We start from the raw sequence: 18,477 nt of genomic DNA on the forward strand, positions 1-18,477 counted from the left end.
CCCTTCCTTCCTTCCTTCCTTCCTTCTTTCCTTCCCTCCCTCCCTCCCTCCCTTCCTTCCTTCTTTCCTTCTTTCCTTCTTTCTTTCTTTTGACGGAGTCTCGCTCTCTTGCCCAGGCGGGAGTGCAGTGTCATGATCTCAGCTCAGTGCAACCTCTGCCTCCCAGATTCAAGCGATCCTCCTGCCTCAGTCCCACTAGTAGCTGGGATTACAGGTGCACGCCACCAAGCCCGGCTAATTTTTGTATTTTTAGTAGAAACGAGGTTTTGCCATGTTGGCCAGGATGGTCTCAAACTCCTAACCCCAGGTAATCCACCCACCTCGACCTCTCAAAATGTTGGGATTACAGGCGTGAGCCACCATGCCCGGCCAAAAGATGGTTTTCAAGGGCAGAAAAGGGGACCATGTTGTAGAACTATCCACCATGTAAATAATCATGCATGATTTAATGAATTGATATTTTAAGAAATGCCCAATTAAAATTTCATGAAGCATCCAGGTACTTCTGAGACCTATGAGAACTCTTTGTAAGGGAAATACAGAATGACCAAGGTCCTACAGGTCTATATCTAGAGCTGGAGAGAAATCCTCTCCCAAATTGTATCTGCATGAATTTATGGGGGACGTAATGAAATTATTCGACCTTAAGTAAGGGAAACCTCTGAAATTGATTACAGTAGTGGTAGAAGCAATTTTTGCTGTAATAAATAAAACTATAGAGTGAGTGTGGTGAAACACCTGGCATTTGCATTTGATTTTGGTTTGGCCCACAGGATATAGTACACAAGTTAACTTCCCTTACTTAACTCCAGCTCTAGATTTTAAAATCCTCCTTAACCCAGATACTAACATGCTTTAATATATGGAGACTGTTGTGAGCATCTCATGAACTGAGAGCTCAGTTTCTTTTTAAAACCCATCAGTGCTTTTTTTTTTCCTGTTTGGGCAGCCTTAAGATGTGCTGTTCCTCAAAATGTAGCTACCCAGGCTCTCGGAGGTCGGGATAAGGAATGAAGTGTGTGCTTCTTTTGTGTTTCTATGGTTTTAGTATATGCTTTTAATTTGGTGTTGATGTTTTTTGGCTTTCTTTTAGTGATTGTATGATTTTGTTTTTTTTATTTATTTATTTATTTATTTGTTTATTTTTGAGACAGAGTCAACTCTATCACCCAGGCTAGCATGCACTTGGCTCACTGTAACCTCCGTCTCCTGGGTTCAAGTGATTCTCCTGCCTCGGCCTCCTGAGTAGCTGGGACTACAGGCATGCACCACCATGCCCGGCTATTTATTGTATTTTTAGTAGAGACAGGGTTTTGCCATGTTGGCCAGGCTTGTCTCGAACGCCTGATCTCAAGTGATCCACCGGCCTCATCCCCCCAAATTGCTGGGATTACAAGCGTGAGCCACCACGCTTGGCCTGTTTTAAATTTTCAAACATAGAAAACTTCAAACAAGAGAAATGAATCTCCCCTCCAGGTGATCCAAAAGGTGCATCCTTATAGAAAGGCCTCTACACTACCCCATGAATTTCAGGACAAAGTACCACGTGGGAGATTTACAATATCTGCATTATGAAATGCATTTTTATCTAGAGTCCCTAAATTACTCTAGTAAGGCAATGTTGCATTATAACCAGATTCCTTAAAACGTTGATGAAGCGAATGCTGGCCAGGGTCTGAGACCTTAGAGAGATTAGCATAGGGAAATAAGACCTTGCAAGTCATCCTGCATGACAAGAAAAAAGACACCCTTCTTTGTACTTTCTCCGGATCCTTCCCGTCCGTATTTTCTCTGAATAAATCTGTGGAATAATCGAGTATTTTCACAGTGTCTCTTAAACCCATGTTGTCTGTGTGATTGAATCTATTCTACAGTATGTTAAGAACCTATTGAAAAGTGACAAATCAAGACAGATTGGGAACATAGCAGGACTAGCGAGAAATGATTTCAAAATGCAGCATAGGTCAATGTGACTTCCAGGATCTCTCACCCTAACTGGTTTGGGGGTTTTAAAACAGTACCCAGATACTCAATTACTAACACAGACTCCTGTGCTCAAGTTCTTGGAATTGAGCATTGGATGTTTTAGAAATGCACAAAGCCAAAAATCAGTCACCTGGTTTTTGTGAAATCAAACCTAACTGGTTAGCTTATGAAATACGCAATTCATTCTACCTTCACATCAGTGTGGCTTGTGACACAGGCAGTATTCTCAGCCTGTGGGCCACTGAACCTGCAGATTCAGTACATCTGGAGTCCAGGGCCCTGACATCTGTTTTCTTTGCCTCATTTTTAGGCCCACACATTTGAGTTTCGTTGTGGTTGAACCTCCGTACAGAGTGTGGACTCAAGCATGCTCCTTAATGAGGCCATTGCCCAGCGTTATTGTTGCTTCCTACAAGACTCCTCTTCTCTTTATTCCTCCCACTACAACCCCTACCCTGGCTGAACTCTAAGTTCCCATTTGATTTTCAAAATGGTAGCTATTCTAAAATATTTAGCAGACATTCTTTGTTCAGATATATTCTTTAAAAATGTAGATTTGTGTGTGTGAATGTATTGAGGCTGTTGTGTTCCATGTAACATTCTGTTTCTGACTTTTTCACTCTACACCCTGTTTTTTTAAGATTCATCCATGTTATTAAGTACTCATCTAATTCATTTCTTCCAACTGCCATACAGTTATCAGTGGTGTGCACCTTCTGTCTTTTACCTAGCCATCCTGTTAAGGCCAGTTTAAATTAATGGATCTTTTCATTCAGGTGAAACATTTTCAAGGGAAAATATCTTTGTCATTATTGTCCTTGTTCGATTGTCTTTTTTGTTCTTTTCAGGAGCTCCAGAAAGCCGTGGACCACCGCAAAGCCATCATCCTCTCCATCAATCTCTGCAGCCCTGAGTTCACCCAGGCTGACAGCAAGGAGAGTCGGGACCTGCAGGATCGCTTGTCACAGATGAATGGGCGCTGGGACCGAGTGTGTTCTCTGCTGGAGGAGTGGCGGGGCCTACTGCAGGATGCCCTGATGCAGTGCCAGGTCTGTAGAGCTTTGGGCAGGAGATGACTCAGAGCCAGACATTAGCGGTTTAGCTGAGTGTGTGACTTGATGTGTCATAGTTTCTAGAGGGATGCAGTTGCTCCCCAAAGTCAGTATTTCAGTGAGATAACCTTGTGCCCAAAGTTGTCATTTTACTGGAGCATTTCTGCATGTTCAAGACCGTGTTCAAAATCTCTAGATCCTGTCATCTGTCCAGATAAGAAGAGACTATTCCTCATGTTATATCTCAGTCCAAACGCTCCTTCTATGACTCATTCATTTATTTCCTTTATTTATTCAACAGATATTTACTGGGCAAACCTTTCTTGAACATCAAAGTGAGCATTACAAATATTATTTATCCATTCATACTGTAATTATTTGCTGGGCATCCACTGTATGGCAGATGTGGTGCTAAAACATTGAATAAAGCATGGCCTCTGCTTTTGATGGGGATGACAAGATCAATAAAATGCAAGTAAATAGTTAAACAAGATACTTACAGACATGGACGATAAAAGTAACTGAGAAGAGCCACTTTGAGAGGGTAGTCAGGGAATTTATTTGGCTCTTTGAGCTAACATTGGAAGGATGTTGCTATGAAGGTGATAGAATAAATGGAAAGTCCCAGAAGCAGGAAATGACTTAGTGTCTTTAGGAACAGAAAAGAGGTCATGGTGACCAGAGTGTAGTCGGTGAGCCGAGCCAGGGAGTGATAAGAAAGACTGAGGAGGTGGTCAGGAACCAGATGGCTTTGTAGGTCCAAGCCAGGAGATTGGATCATATTCTGAGCACAATGGAAAGCCGTGGAAGGATTTGAAGCCTGCTCTCCAAGTTTATATGTGCCCCAAGAGTAATAGTTCCTTGAAAGCAGGTACCTAAACTGCTGTTTCACCTCTGCACCCACTCCTAGTACAGTGCCTTATCTGTAGGAGATCTTTAGTAACTGTATGTTGAATAAATAAATGGATGAATAAATGAATGAAGGGGATATGAAATTCAGCCTAGGTAGGCCTTAAAAGATGGAAAGATTTGAATACACAGAGAAGAGAGGGCAGCAGAGTTGCTTCCTTCTAAACTGTATAATGGCACTACCCTTTTTTCAGAAATAAGGTATTTTGATGCCAATTTTCTTTTTGTCTAAATTTTCCTCCAAGTAATAAATTAGATGCTTTTGGTAAGAACGTGAACTCATGATCAGGTCATTGCAAAAGCACCAGTGCCTTCCTCAGAAAGGAGTTGCATGTACGTTCTTAAAACCAATGTGTGTTTGCTAATGGTGGCAGTTGAAAGACATTTAAGTTGTGAGAGAAATAAAAATATTTTATCTACAGTTACTTTAAACTGTTTTCTGTAGGGTTTCCATGAAATGAGCCATGGTTTGCTTCTTATGCTGGAGAACATTGACAGAAGGAAAAATGAAATTGTCCCTATTGATTCTAACCTTGATGCAGAGATACTTCAGGACCATCACAAACAGCTTATGGTAAGATGTGTGAACTCTGGCAGCCTCCAGTTATTTTTAGCAGGGTTGTATTTCATTTGCAGAAAATGGATATAAGTGGTAAGTGTTATTTTTTTTTTTTAAACTTTTTGCGTTATACTCTCTATTTTACACTTTTTTAACTCCCTGTGGTTTCCAATCTTGGTAAAGCAAGCATGTGCATAGAAGATGATATCTGCCAGCTTTAGAATCTGATTTAGAATCTGATTTAGAAGCTTTAGAATCTGCCAGATGATATCTGCTCAATTGTAAAAATCTTAGTATTCTCAATCAATCTTAATTAGCTTGTGTTGTTTATTAAGGCAGCTTAATTTAAACTTTATGTTACATCTGTGGCCCAAAAGTATATTTGGTGGCTTATAATAAAAGTTCATTAAAATATTGGAATAGAACGAGACAATTAAGTCTTTGTTTGTTTGTTTTTGTTGTTGTTTTTTGAGACAGTCTCGCTCTGTTGCCCAGGGTAGAGTGCAGTGGTGCGATCTCAGCTCACTGCAATCTCCACCTCCGGGATTGGAGCAATTCTCCTGCCAATTCTCCTGCCTCATCCTACTGAGTAGGTGGGACTACAGGTGTGTACCACCACGCCTCGCTAATGTTTATATTTTTAGTAGAGACAGAGTTTCACCGTGTTGACCAGGCTGGTCTCGAACTCCTGGCCTCAGGTGATCCACCCACCTCAGCCTCCCAAAGTGCTGGGATTACAGGCATGAGCCACCGCACCCAGCCAACTCTTTTAAAGAGGAATTAAATATAGCAGATTAAACATGAATCTTAGCATCAAGTTTTCTGAAAGCTAAGACAAAATGGGAAACAAGGAGTAAACTTACTTTCATTATCTGACAAAAACAAAACATAACAGTTCTCAAGGAAGGAGAAACTTTTTCTAGCACTAAATTCAAAAGGAAATTACCTGGTAGCCCCTTATACAAGGATCTTTGGACAATATAAAGTACAGTGTATTTAAGTGACTTTATAGAAGATAAGGAAGCATATTTGAGTTCCATTAGAAGAAAATACTATGCACTTTGTAGCTCTCTGTATTTTAAAAATGTTATGTCTTAACATTTAACACTCACCTAAACTACAGAATTGGTACCTTTTGATTCAGTACCATAATAGTCTTAGAAACCTAGAGGAAATAGCTGTGGAACTGCATTGTTACTTCACTTTGACCTCTGGCATTAGGCTGTGAATGATGAATCACCCCTTTTTAAAAAAAATCTTGACTAGATATCGGAGGATACCTAGACATACTTCTGTTTTGCTGTATTTGATGTTGTACTTTTCTGTTTAAAAGACTATCTTATGTCTCACTTGCATACTAATCTACATTTTAAGTACTGTCATATATATATTAAGCAATTCGAACCTTCCAATAATCCTGTGGACCAGGCGTCAAAATCACACTGAGATCAGAGAGGGTCAGGGGTCTTATAGAATATTTTTGGCAGAGGCAGGAGTAGAGCTCAGGTCATGAGCTGCTGCATCCTTTAGTGTGTGAGCTCCACGTCTGATACTCAGGTATAATTTCCCACCAAGTTAAGTTGATCTCATTCTGCACTTTTGGAGCTTTTGCCATTTATCAAAAATGCTTAGAAAAATTTTTTATTTTTGTATGCATAGCAAATAAAGCATGAGCTGTTGGAATCCCAACTCAGAGTAGCCTCTTTGCAAGACATGTCTTGCCAACTACTGGTGAATGCTGAAGGAACAGACTGTTTAGAAGCCAAAGAAAAAGTCCATGTTATTGGAAATCGGCTCAAACTTCTCTTGAAGGAGGTCAGTCGTCATATCAAGGAACTGGAGAAGTTATTAGACGTGTCAAGTAGTCAGCAGGTAAGCTCTAAACAGACATCATCATGTCGCATTTCTTACTGGAGACCCAAGAAGCATCATCTTCATGCATTTTAGAAAGACTTTAAATATAGTACTTGTCAGAATGGAGTGTCTTCTTTCAGCCACTGCTCTTACAAGGCCTATCTCAAAATAAAAAAGCAGCCACATAAACTTGTACAACAGGACACTGCTTTTGATTCTATTAAATCCAAAAGCTCTCTTGTCATCATTACTAATGCTGTTACCGCAACTGCTGTGGCATTTTATTTCACCCTGTTTAAGAATTTACACACGTTAGTTACACAGCCATGGTAGAGCAAACCAACTGTTGTATCTGAGTTTTGTATTTAACCCCTCTCAGGCATGAATTCTCCATTATGTATACAGGAAAAAAAAAACCATTAAAAAGTGGTCCTCTGCTTATTTAATTTTTTATATTTTTTCTACAATCGCCTCCATTGTGGTATTATTGGTTTTGAGAAATGCATTTGCTGGTGTGATGATGCCTGGTAAGATTTCAACCATTCTGTTGGGAAACTCTGCCATGAACACACATTTTGCCCTGCTGTAAGTTGCAAAAGAACAATCTACTCTGAATAGCAGCAGTGCCCAAAATAATAAAGTCTCTCTAATGCGAAAAGGCAGACTCCTGGATGACTGTCTTTTGTTTCTAACTGGAATATATTGATTTCTGTTCGGGCTGAGTGACCAGCAGGCTCTACGGCAGGTTTCTTCCCCTCCCAAACCAATATCAATTCATTCACATCCATGTCTCCAAGAAATATTAAAGCTATAAGTGAAACTCAGCAATAACAAAATCATAGCTATATTTTCCAGAATGGCCAAACAGACAACTAGGAAATCCCAACCCACTAGAAGAATTTGGCCCTATTCTTCTTGTTCCTGTCTGGTTCCATTTTTCCCAAGGAATGGTTTGGTTTTTATGGTGGAGACATGGGGGTGGATGGAGATGGAGTGGGAGATAGCGTGGTGCAACATGGGGCCCCCGTGGGTCTGGGAGGTGGAGTTGTTAAAAGAATCTTTCTCCCACGTAGGATTTGTCTTCCTGGTCTTCTGCTGATGAACTGGACACCTCAGGGTCTGTGAGTCCCACATCAGGAAGGAGCACCCCAAACAGACAGAAAACGGTAACTTTCCACTGGTCATTTTCAGTTGGCCCGTGGGAGGGAACACTGGGAAGTGACGGCATTTGCACCCACCACAGGGTTCACAGGCAGGCGTCCCCTCCAGAGGAGGGCTGTCACACAGGGTAGCGCGCTTCATCCGCCCTGCCACATCCCCTCCCAGCATGCGCTCAGGAATGGAAAAGAGCGATTCTGGTTTTCCAAAAAATCAGGACTCAACGTGTGGCTGGTATGCAGGGAGAGCATTTATTTTTCTTCCTCAAATAAGAAAATTTCGAGAATGGTGCCCATTTGTCCCTTTGGTGGCTCCTTTCTTCAAGCCACGGCTGCCACAACTATCTTAAAAGGTAGGCCACCACTTGCAGTGGCGCCTGGGCTGGAGGTGCACAGAACCGTGAACACCTGTGAGCCATTGACTCGTTAAGGCAAGTGGAGGTTCTGTTGACTCTCAAGCTAAGCCGCTTCTGGGTGGTGGTCCTGAAGGTTTGCGGCAATTGTCCCGCCTCTAAGATGGCAACAACTCACCCACAGGCCTTGGCAGGGGCTGCCTCACTGAACACAAAGAGGATGAAAGGACAAATTCGGCCCCTGCTACCCTCTATGCCTTGATTTCTCTGTGTAATTAGAAGATTGTTTTTTGTTTTGTTATATATTTTTTGTCCAGCTTTATGATTATATTCATTCCATTTTTCCTTAGTTTTTAGAAGTTTTGATTTCATTTGACTTTTTTTGTTATAAACATTTGTGTTCTATGCTGATAAATGTATTATCTTTTTTAGGATTTTTTTTTTTTTTTTTTTTTTTACTACATTCACTAGTTTCCTATAGATCCTAGTTTAAGAATGTGAAGGAATACTGGCTTTTCAAGTCGAATTTTAACCTTTCTTTAACTTGAATATTTAAGGTGGGCTTCATCACTACAAAGACCAATCTCATATTGCCATTGTTATTTCTTATGGGCCAAGAATTTTAACACTGTTTTAGTATTCTAAAAGATGAAAAAAAAATATGTAAAGTGTCTTTGAAATACATGGTATGGCATAGTGCATTTTACCTTTATTGTATGTAAATATACACATGTGTTTCTACCACGAAAAGTCAAGAGAAATATGCCCACCCTAGTATGGACTCCAGAATCCCAATTTATGTTTATCAGTGGCTAATCACATAGATGTAAATTTATTTCACTTCTTCAACAAAAGAAAAGCCAGTTTCCTTAATTCATGGGTACTGATCATTTCATTTGATTTGTTTTTCCTTTGCTGCACTTTTAGTTTAATTTTCATTAGTAGCTTGTCTTTATTTGCCTGGACTGAACATTCTTCTTTCTTTACCCCCTGTTCATTGCAAACAGCCACGAGGCAAATGTAGTCTCTCACAGCCTGGACCCTCTGTCAGCAGTCCACATAGCAGGTACCTCCTTCTCCTGGTTTCCACACTGTTCTAGAACCCCAAGAGGATGATGAAAATTGTCCATGACTTAGGTAGGCCTGTATCTGGTCTGCCTCAGGGTAGTTGGGAAATTACTCATTTCAGTCCACACCCTTTCCTCATAAATTGGAAGAGATGTTTCTAAATGAAATGTTCAAGTAAATTTCGGAGCATAAAATATTTGGACTCCGTGAAAATTCTGTTTGTCTCAACATAGCCCATCTGGTACTTTTCATCAAATTGTCAATAAGGATTTAATTACAACTGGCGGCACCACTGCCATTTGATTCATGGCAGACTTTTATCATCCTCTTTATTTCTAGAGTTTACAATAAGACAGGTAATCGATCAATGAATTCTTTTACCATTCACAAAACCCGCATATCTGAATAAAATATACTAACATCCCCAACTTTTTATTTTATTTTCATGTTTTATCCAGATTGTGGGTTTTGGAGTCTCAAAATGGCAAGTCCTAATTTGGTGTTCATTGAAAATTTATAAGTACCTTCTCTCTTCTGCTTATCCTAAAACTTCCCTTCAGCCAGCACACCCAGCCACTCACTTTCCGGGCACTGGGCAAGCTCACTCTGGAACCCGCAGCAGCCAGTGCCCCTACCCAGTCACCTCCCAAGAGCCGACTCACAGCTGCCACTCCGCGCTTCCCGCCTGGCCTCCAGCAGCCCCTCACTCCCGCAGTTAGCAGTGCTTTGCCTTCTTTGTTGTCGGTGTGGTGTCTGTGCTCCTCTGCTCCTCCACTGATCAGTTCAACTTTCCCCAGACAGCTTTCTAAAAAATGAAAACAGTCCTCGGAGCCTGTTTTCATTCCAGTCCCTAGCAATTCACGGTTAAAGTAGCTTGCCCCTCTGGAAACTTATCACCACTGAGCAGGAATCTGAATTCCTGGAAGGAGGGTGGGGATGAGGAAATGTAGAACTGTAAACAACCCTTGAGTAATAATTTTAGTTTTCCAGCTGTGCATAAGGGACTGGCTCTTTCATTTGGTCCTTCCCACTCGGCTGAAGTCAGGCAGAACATATTTTCATATGTTCTCTGGTTTTAAACCTCCCTTTACTGTTTTTTTTTTCTTTTTCTTTTTTTTCTTTTCATTTCCTTTGGTTTGGCTTGAAGACAATTTTATGAGTTTTTTTTCTATCCTAAACAAAATAGCAATCATAAAATATGGAGAAAAACTCATGGGGACTTTTGAAGATAATGACGAGCATCCGCAGATGCTCTAAGGTTTGCTCAGTCCCCTATAAGTAGAGACAATTCAGACAGATCATTGTGTTACACAGTCCATCTTTTCCCCACAAATTGCTGATGTGCCGTGAACAGAGGTGAAGAATATCCCCGAGCATTCCTTTGAGGATACCGGAGATCAGTTCTTTGGTTGATACAAATGATGGTGATGAGAAAGGGGAAAGCGCTTACGTTAACGATGCAAACAGCAGTCACTCTGTGGTTCCCAAATATTGCGTCTATCTGTTCTCCCCATTGTTTCAGACAGCCGCATAGACCTTTTGAAAATGTCAACGGCATCATTTCTTAGGGCAGCAAGTGCTTCCTCATGCCTCCTAACAGGGCTTTGCAGCTGGGACAGCCACATTCTCACTATGGCACTCGCAAGGCGCCTTTCAGCTCTGCTCTGTCCAGCACGGTTGATTAACATCTTTCTGAGCATTCAGCATAGTGTTCACTTTGCTACTCAGGTGGAACTGGATCATAAATAATCTTCACTTGAATGGCAAACGTCATCAAACACCTTCGCAGACAGGTTGTGGTTGAACATTCTTGGGCTTCGTTACCCTCGGCAGCTCTGTTTGGGGCACACCCAACCCCACCAATGAAATGCAGAGTCTGCTGGGGAAGAATGAACTTCACCCACAGTCAAGGCTGTCGTGGTGGTCCTTTACATTGAGACTTGAGATATCTTGTGTTGAATCTTGCACTGGTCCAGCAAATTGGAAAGGTTATTGCAGAAGCATAAATAGTTTAGAATGTTGTTTCCAGCGGTCTGCAATGGGAAATTTTTAGATGTGCATTCTTCCTGAGAGGAGAAAGAGACTGAGTTGGAAGAAACTACTAGTTTGAAGGGAGGAGTTACTCATTTGGTTTCTTTATTGTTGTTTAAAGTCAGATGTTAACATTATACTAGCCTGTTACATATTTCAATTTGATTTGATGGTGGTGATTCTATGCCTTCATACAGTATTTTAAACCTACATATGAATTGATGCCAATAGTTACTGAACACCTACTAAATTTAGGCCCTGGGCCTACAAAATTAATTCAATGTAATTCCTACCATTAAAAGACTTGCAGTATATCAGAATCTAGAGATTCCCTAAATCATTATAGGGAGCTCCGTAGAGCTTCTTAAAATTAGAAACATAAAAATCTGTGCGTGCATTCATAATAACCATATTCGTGATTTTTATTTGAGGCTAAACACCTTTAGAAGCATGCTTTCAAAGCAAGTGCTTATGATGCGCTAGCTGGTACTTTTTCCCTACATTTGATTTAAAATTTTCTAACCTTATCACCATTAATTCTTCAAAATGCTACTGCAGCTGAGTTGAAATTCACAACTAGAAAGATTTCACTCCAATTTCCAGCAAGGCAAAGGAATAATTGTTCTGTAGTCTGGATGGAGCAAATTGATGACTTCATTCTAAAGTTTAGAATTGTAAAATGCAAAATTGCCTTGGGCACCTTAGGTCTCTGGCACCTTCTTTACAGAGAACTAAGATGGAATGAGAAGTGGCAAATGACTGGCCGAAACACTGAAAGAGGGAAAAAAGGCCTCATTGAGAAATGTATTCAAGTTAATCAGATATATTTAAGAAAAGGCAGTGGGGGGTTTTTGCATGTACACTAGAGCCTCACTATAAACACTATTCAGTTTCTTGTAGAATTTGTTTTCAAGTCTTTTCTGTCAGAATTATCTGGGGATCTATTTATTCAAAGCATTCAAAGAGCCTCAGCACAGAGCCTCTCCCCTCTAAGGCAGGTTGGTTACCTGTGCCCCAAGGACAGCTGTAGGGTAAGGCTCCAGTAGTTTTCTCTGTTGCTATTTGAGGTAGGCCTTCCTGGTGTTTCCAGGGAACAGGACAGGCAGTTTGAGAAATTTATCACATCCTTGAAAGCACTATTAATAAATCAGGTATGTTTTCCTGAGAGAAAAGGCTGAATCCAGCCAACCCCTAAGGGTATGAGTCAGCACACCATTGGTATAATTATACAGATAATAGTGATAAGTTGCTGACATTTATTTAGTACTTAATGTGTTTTAATTATTTAGTGCTTAATTGTATACATGCTAAGCATTTTATGTATGTTACCTCTTTTAACCCTCATGAGAATCCCATGACATGGCTATATTCCCAATTTGTAGACAAGGACACTGGGGATTAGAGGTGTAAAGATGTAGGATTTGAACCCAGGTCTCCCCTGACTCCAGACCCTACCCTGTTAACCATACCACTCAGCTGAAGGGCCGCTGATGGGTAGGAGCCTTTAAACAATGGTTTTAGAGCTGAGGCCACCACAGGCTGCCTCAGGTAGTTTAGGATTAGCCAGAATGTTTGGTTTGGAAAAAAAGAAGACCTGGGTTCTAACTTGATTCTGGAAACTTGTCTCCTGAACCACATATCCAGGAAACACTGGGTTTCAAAGACAAGACACGTAAGGGCAGGATCAAGATCATGGACAATCTAGATATTTCTGCACAATAAATTCCTGTTACATACTGCCAGTGTTAGCTGACAAGTAACAAAATAAATTAGAAGTTTTTTCTCATTTGGCTTTAAATGATGTATGCACAAAATTAACTCATTTTCATTTCCTTGATTATGAACAATTTTCAAAGTGAGTCATACCCCATGTGCATGGCATTCAGACTTCTCACAAGTGTGTGTCCTGTACCCTTTCTTTTGAAGAGTATGGTTTTAGTCACTACTCCTTCCCTGCCATTCTCCTTATCCTGCAACTGTCTAGGTATTTTGGGACAGAGATGAAACAACTCCTGGGCAACTATTTACCTGGAAATTTGAAGGAGTGAGGGAAGTGAGAAAAATAAATAAAAATTTACTTGTAGAGAATAAGCACTTTTTTTCTGGACAGAACTATCTGATATATCTGTATTGATGATGTTCCTTAAGGAGGCTCACACATTTAAGTTTTCCTATATAAACACGATCTAAACTGGCATCCATGTATGTAATAAGGCCAGAGGAGAATGACCAGTGAGTAGTCAACAAGTCACCTTTGTTCTTTCCCTTATCAAATTTCCCAAGACTCTAAAAACTTAAGTGACTTTTAGGACAGTAGATAAATATTAAAAATAACCCTTTCCCTGGGACCATTAACTTCTTGATACTAAAATCACTGGAACAAGTTCCCCCTGAAGAAGAGGCAGCTTTGGGCATGTTGAAACTCTGGTAATTACCCCAAGGGGACAGGCATTTTCCCAGTGGATGGTTTGGATATTTTCAAGGGCAGCCAACTGCATGGATAGTCACTGAGTATTGTGTGTTCTCTCCGTCCCCATCTCAGCCCATGACTTCTTCCTAGCTTGGCGTTCTTCAACATTAGAAGTCATGCACAAATTTAAGTTTAATTAAAAAATGCTCTGGTGCTGTTAAATGTGCCATGTCCTTCAACAGACTCCAACATAGGAGCCCCTATTGTGTAAATGGTGACATTTTTATCAAAAATGGGCAAGTAAATTAGTCCCTCTGGCCTTCAGTTTTCTCATTTGCAATGATGAGGGGTGCACTAATACCCTAAAATTGTTTTGGCTCTCATGGTTTATGATTCAACGGTTTGCCATTTTTCTCAGGAGTGAACTGGTCAATAGGCAGCCCTTGTTTTGATCTTGATCTTTGACCTAATTGCACAAAGAATTTAAGATTGACAAAGAGGAGCTATTCAGCTCTGTCAGATTGTATTATCAATTAGATATGTAAATATTCCCATCAAGAGAGTCCTTAAATGCCTCCTAATGAAAATTAGTCAGATATTTAATAACTAGGAATTGTGGAGCTCTCTTCTGTCATTCTGTTATAACTCATCTAGCTACAGGTGTTGAGTGTTGGTTGCCAGGGCGTATTTTAAAGTCAGAGAAAGGACATTTTGAAGAAAATTTGATCCAGAGTTTGTGGGTGGCTATCCTGTCCTTCTTAAGACACTTTAAGGCAAACCATTGAATCATAAACCATGAGAGCCAAAACAATTTTAGGGTATCAATGCACCCCTCATCATTGCAAATGAGAAAACTGAAGGCCAGAGGGACTAATTTACTTGCCCATGGTTATATAACTGCCTCAAAACAAAATGTCTCCACGTCCACACAGATTTGATGATCTGCCGGATACTGTGAGGCCTTACGACCAGAGGCATTTATTTTAGACACGAGGAAACCACTTGTTTCCAAGTATTTTAGGATGCAAGTTCGCGATTCTCTTCTTTGCTTCTACATGTGAGATACCTGTGACATGAATACGACCTGAATTACCATTATTCATATCACCAACTGGCAAAACATTTCACAGCAGAGAGTGCGGTGGGCAGGGATTTTGGAACCCCGAGTTCCTGCTAGGCCTCTTCCTTTAATTGTGGGATCTGGAGCAGGTCGTTCGCCCTGTCTAGAGTCTCCAGGTTCTGGTAGTTAAAATCACAGAGTTGAAATCTTCTGCCACCGGCGGTGTGAGCTTGAGCTAGTTATTTCACTTCCCTGAGCTTTCTTTCACATCATCTATAAAATGAGGTTAATAAGTACACACCGCAGAGGACTGCTGTGGGGATTAAATGACAGAACCCAATAGAAATGCTCAGAGTGCTGCCTAGCAATTAGAAGAGTAAACATGAACTGTCCTTAGCTACTCACCTACAAAATTAGCAGATGAATTGGATGCTCTCTAAGGCCCTGTCTCAACGTGAATATTTTATGCTCAGGTAACTCAAGAAGTTTCTATTTTCCTTTTCCTCTAATAAGGTATATGACATATTTCTTTTATGTTCACAAGATACACTTTTTTTTTTTTTCCATTTTCAGCTTATTAGGAATAACTCATTGGTCTTAGCACAAGGGCGGTTAATCAGTTTGACCACTAGATGGTGATTGAGCTCTTGTGACTTCTTGGGAGATTATTTATACTGACAAATCAGTAGAAGACAAAACATCAAACAGGGAACTTAAAAGGTGGAATACCATCTATTCTAATTTGAAGAGGTTAGTGAAGAGGTTGGCACCTAGAGATGAAGTGAGTTGTTCAAGGTTACGTTGCACTGCCATTAGTTGTGTGGACTTCAGAAAAGAACATGCTTCCAATTTAAGCCAGTGATTTGATTTTTCCTTACGCCACAAGAAGTATACTAGAAACACTGTGTGGTGCAGGGCTGCTTCTTGGGGGTTTTGCCAAACAAATCTGTTTGTCGTTTGTCTCTCTTTTTTTTTTTTTTTTTTTTTTTTGAGATAGAGTCTCGCTCTGTTGACCAGGCTGCAGTGCAGTGGTGCTCCGATCATGGCTCACTGCAGCCCCCGGCTTCTGGGTTCAAGCGATTCTGCTGCCTCAGCCTCCCAAGTAAATGGGACTACAGGCATATGCCACCATGCCTGACTAATTTTTGTATTTTTACCATGTTGGCCAGGCTGGCTTGAACTCCTGGCCTCAAGTGATCCGCCAACCTCAGCCTCCCAAAGTGCTGGGATTGCAGGCGGGAGCCACTGTGCCGGGCCCTCTCCCATTTTTCTTTGATGGTTTAATAAAAGAGTTTTAAATACTCCCTCTGTTCCCTTCTAGGGTATTCTTTCTGTTTTTTATTTTAATATTCATTTTCTCAGGTGTCACTCCTCATCCCCCACTGATATTAGGATAATCTGTCTTCAGAAATTAACAGCTAATAGGTGAGCTACAAACATAGTGCTTTCTTCTGGGCCAAACCTACAGTCACCAATACAGATTTCACATGCTCATATTATTCCAGTAGCCTCACATTCAGTGTCCTTATCCTTGGTGATATTAAAACCCTTAGGGAATTTATACTAGTTGTAAGGGAATGTTTCTTTTAGCTGTGTCTCTTATTTTTGCTCATTCAGTGTTGTATGGGTCTGTGTGTACACCAGATGCCTGTTGTAAACAACATTTCTTTCTTCATCTTTTCTACTAGTAACTAAAAAAAGTTAATGGCTGTTCACAAAAAGAAAACAGCACCCAACTCAGAATCTACTTCCAGATCCTGTATTTTCCAGGCAGTCCTTCTTAAGAGCTCTGAAACCTGTACTCAATCTCTAATGCACTGTTTAAAAGGAAGATAAAAGTGAAATAGAAAAACTTGTCACTTTGAGTGTAGAAGGGGCTACAGGATGACAGTCCATCCTCCTCAGAAAATGGTGTCTGTTTTCCAAAGTAACGACATCAGTGATAGGATCAGCCTAGCATCTACATCATACAACACTAGTGTTCTGTAGACAAACCCCACTGCTATTCCTTGTTCGTACAGCTTTGGAACCTGCTAATGTCAGGGCCTGATGCTGATTCAGTGCAAGATGAAACCAGGGTATACTCTGTGATTAATGAAGCTTTTGTGGGTCTGTGCAAAATGACTAAGACTGTTTTTATTTTCGCTGCATGGATTTTGGCAAATCCAGGATGGCTAGATGGGATACTTGGTATGATTCTGACAGCAACTAATTTTGCTTAACAATGTTCCTGATATTCTTAAAACAAAAATGTACTGCATCAAATATCTACATTTTAATTATTCTGGATCTACTTAATTTATGCTGGTAGAATGTGTATAGAGCAGTTATTTTTGTTGCTAGAAAATGCTTCACCAAAGTAAGGGATAAAAGGAATAGAATTTGAACCCAATTGGTTATGTTTAGTTGATTGACTAAATGTTTATTTCTCATCAGTGCAGTTTCCAACAACTTCATTTGGTGGTGGGGGTGACCTGGGCACACGGTGGAAGTCTGGCAGCTGATCACCAGGCTGGGGTGTGCTTGGCATGGCCCTTTAGCTTCCAGGAAGGTGCAGAGGCAAAAAGCAGCGTCCATCCAACACTGGAGTTATCTGAGTTGTTTATGTCCATTCTTCTCTCAGGTCCACAAAAGGTGGCTCCGATTCCTCCCTTTCTGAGCCTGGGCCAGATCGGTCCAGCCGCACCTTCCTGTTCAGAGTCCTCCGAGCAGCTCTTCCCCTTCAGCTTCTCCTGCTGCTCCTCATCGGGCTCGCCTGCCTTGTACCAATGTCAGAGGAAGACTACAGCTGTGCCCTCTCCAACAACTTTGCCCGGTCATTCCACCCCATGCTCAGATACACGAATGGCCCTCCTCCACTCTGAACTAAGCAGATGCCATCTGCAGAAGTGCTGGTAGCATGCGGAGGATCGGGTCATAAGCAGTCCCAAGCTATCAACAAGAGGACCTTGGTCTTGGCAAAAGCCCTCAGTGTGGCAGCTTTAGCCCTCCTCCAGATCACCTGTGTGCAAATCATGGCTTTGGAGGTGGAGGATAAACAGTGACAGGAGAACAAACAGACGACAAGAAGGTTTGGAAGAAACCTGGTTTGAGACTCTGAACCTTAGCACTAAAGAGATTGAGTAAGGACCCCCAAAGTTCCCTGGACTCGTGAATTCTGGGCCCTTGGCCCATTCTATGCATAGCCAAGGACTTCAGTAGACCATCTGGGCAGCTTTCCCATGGTGCTGCTCCAACCATCAGATAAACGACCCTCCCAAGCACCATGTCAGTGTCGTACAATCTACCAACCAACCAGTGCTGAAGAGATTTTAGAACCTTGTAACATACAATTTTTAAGAGCTTATATGGCAGCTTCCTTTTTACCTTGTTTTCCTTTGGGGCATGATGTTTTAACCTTTGCTTTAGAAGCACAAGCTGTAAATCTAAAAGGCACTTTTTTTAGAGGTATAAAGAAAAACTAGATGTAATAAATAAGATCATGGAAGGCTTTATGTGAAAAAAGTTGAATGTTATAGTTAAAAAAAAAGATATTTATGTATGTACAGTTTGCTAAAGCCAAGTTTTGTTTGTATTGATTTCTTTGCATTTATTATAGATATTATAAAATATTTTGTCTGTGCTTTCTTTCCCTAAACAAATAACTCTAAGTTTCATTATTAAGCAGGCACTGATCAGAATGCAACCTAAATGATCATTTCTTTTGTGCAATGAATGAAGCTGGAACATAAGTACATATTAAAGGAAAAGGATGACAAGAGGCAGTGTGGATTTAGACATAGAAGACCCTAGGTGATTCGTTTTTTTCCTCCTTCCATAGGCAATCAAATCTCCTGAATTCTTGCTTCTGGAAACCTCTCATTCTCTCTTCTCCATTCCTTTTCCACACTGGGAGGGGCTTCCTAGGAGCTGCTGTCTGCAGTCCCTTCTCCATTCCATTGTGAGCAGACAACAGCCACAGAAATCTTCTTAAAGCACACTTCTGTTCAGATTCCTTCTTTGCTGCAAAGCCTTCTATTGTTCATTGTCTACCAGATA

The 18,477-nt window shown here is 40.8% G+C and overlaps 1 protein-coding gene across 1 annotated transcript in view; it reads left to right on the plus strand.

Annotated features, from left to right (window-relative positions):
• The window catches only part of SYNE1 (spectrin repeat containing, nuclear envelope 1), a 570,706-nt gene extending 552,656 nt beyond the window's left edge, over positions 1 to 18,050 (plus strand). Inside the window, exons 141-146 of the mRNA XM_011996807.1 lie at positions 2,835 to 3,035; positions 4,393 to 4,521; positions 6,166 to 6,378; positions 7,434 to 7,526; positions 8,878 to 8,936; positions 17,063 to 18,050. Coding sequence (XP_011852197.1) covers positions 2,835 to 3,035; positions 4,393 to 4,521; positions 6,166 to 6,378; positions 7,434 to 7,526; positions 8,878 to 8,936; positions 17,063 to 17,303 — 936 coding nt within the window. The 3' untranslated portion in view covers positions 17,304 to 18,050. The remainder of the gene's footprint in view (positions 1 to 2,834; positions 3,036 to 4,392; positions 4,522 to 6,165; positions 6,379 to 7,433; positions 7,527 to 8,877; positions 8,937 to 17,062) is intronic.
• Positions 18,051 to 18,477: the final 427 nt, after the last annotated feature.

This window comes from Mandrillus leucophaeus, unplaced genomic scaffold, assembly GCF_000951045.1.
Source record: "Mandrillus leucophaeus isolate KB7577 unplaced genomic scaffold, Mleu.le_1.0 Scaffold524, whole genome shotgun sequence".
Lineage (NCBI taxonomy): Eukaryota > Metazoa > Chordata > Mammalia > Primates > Cercopithecidae > Mandrillus > Mandrillus leucophaeus.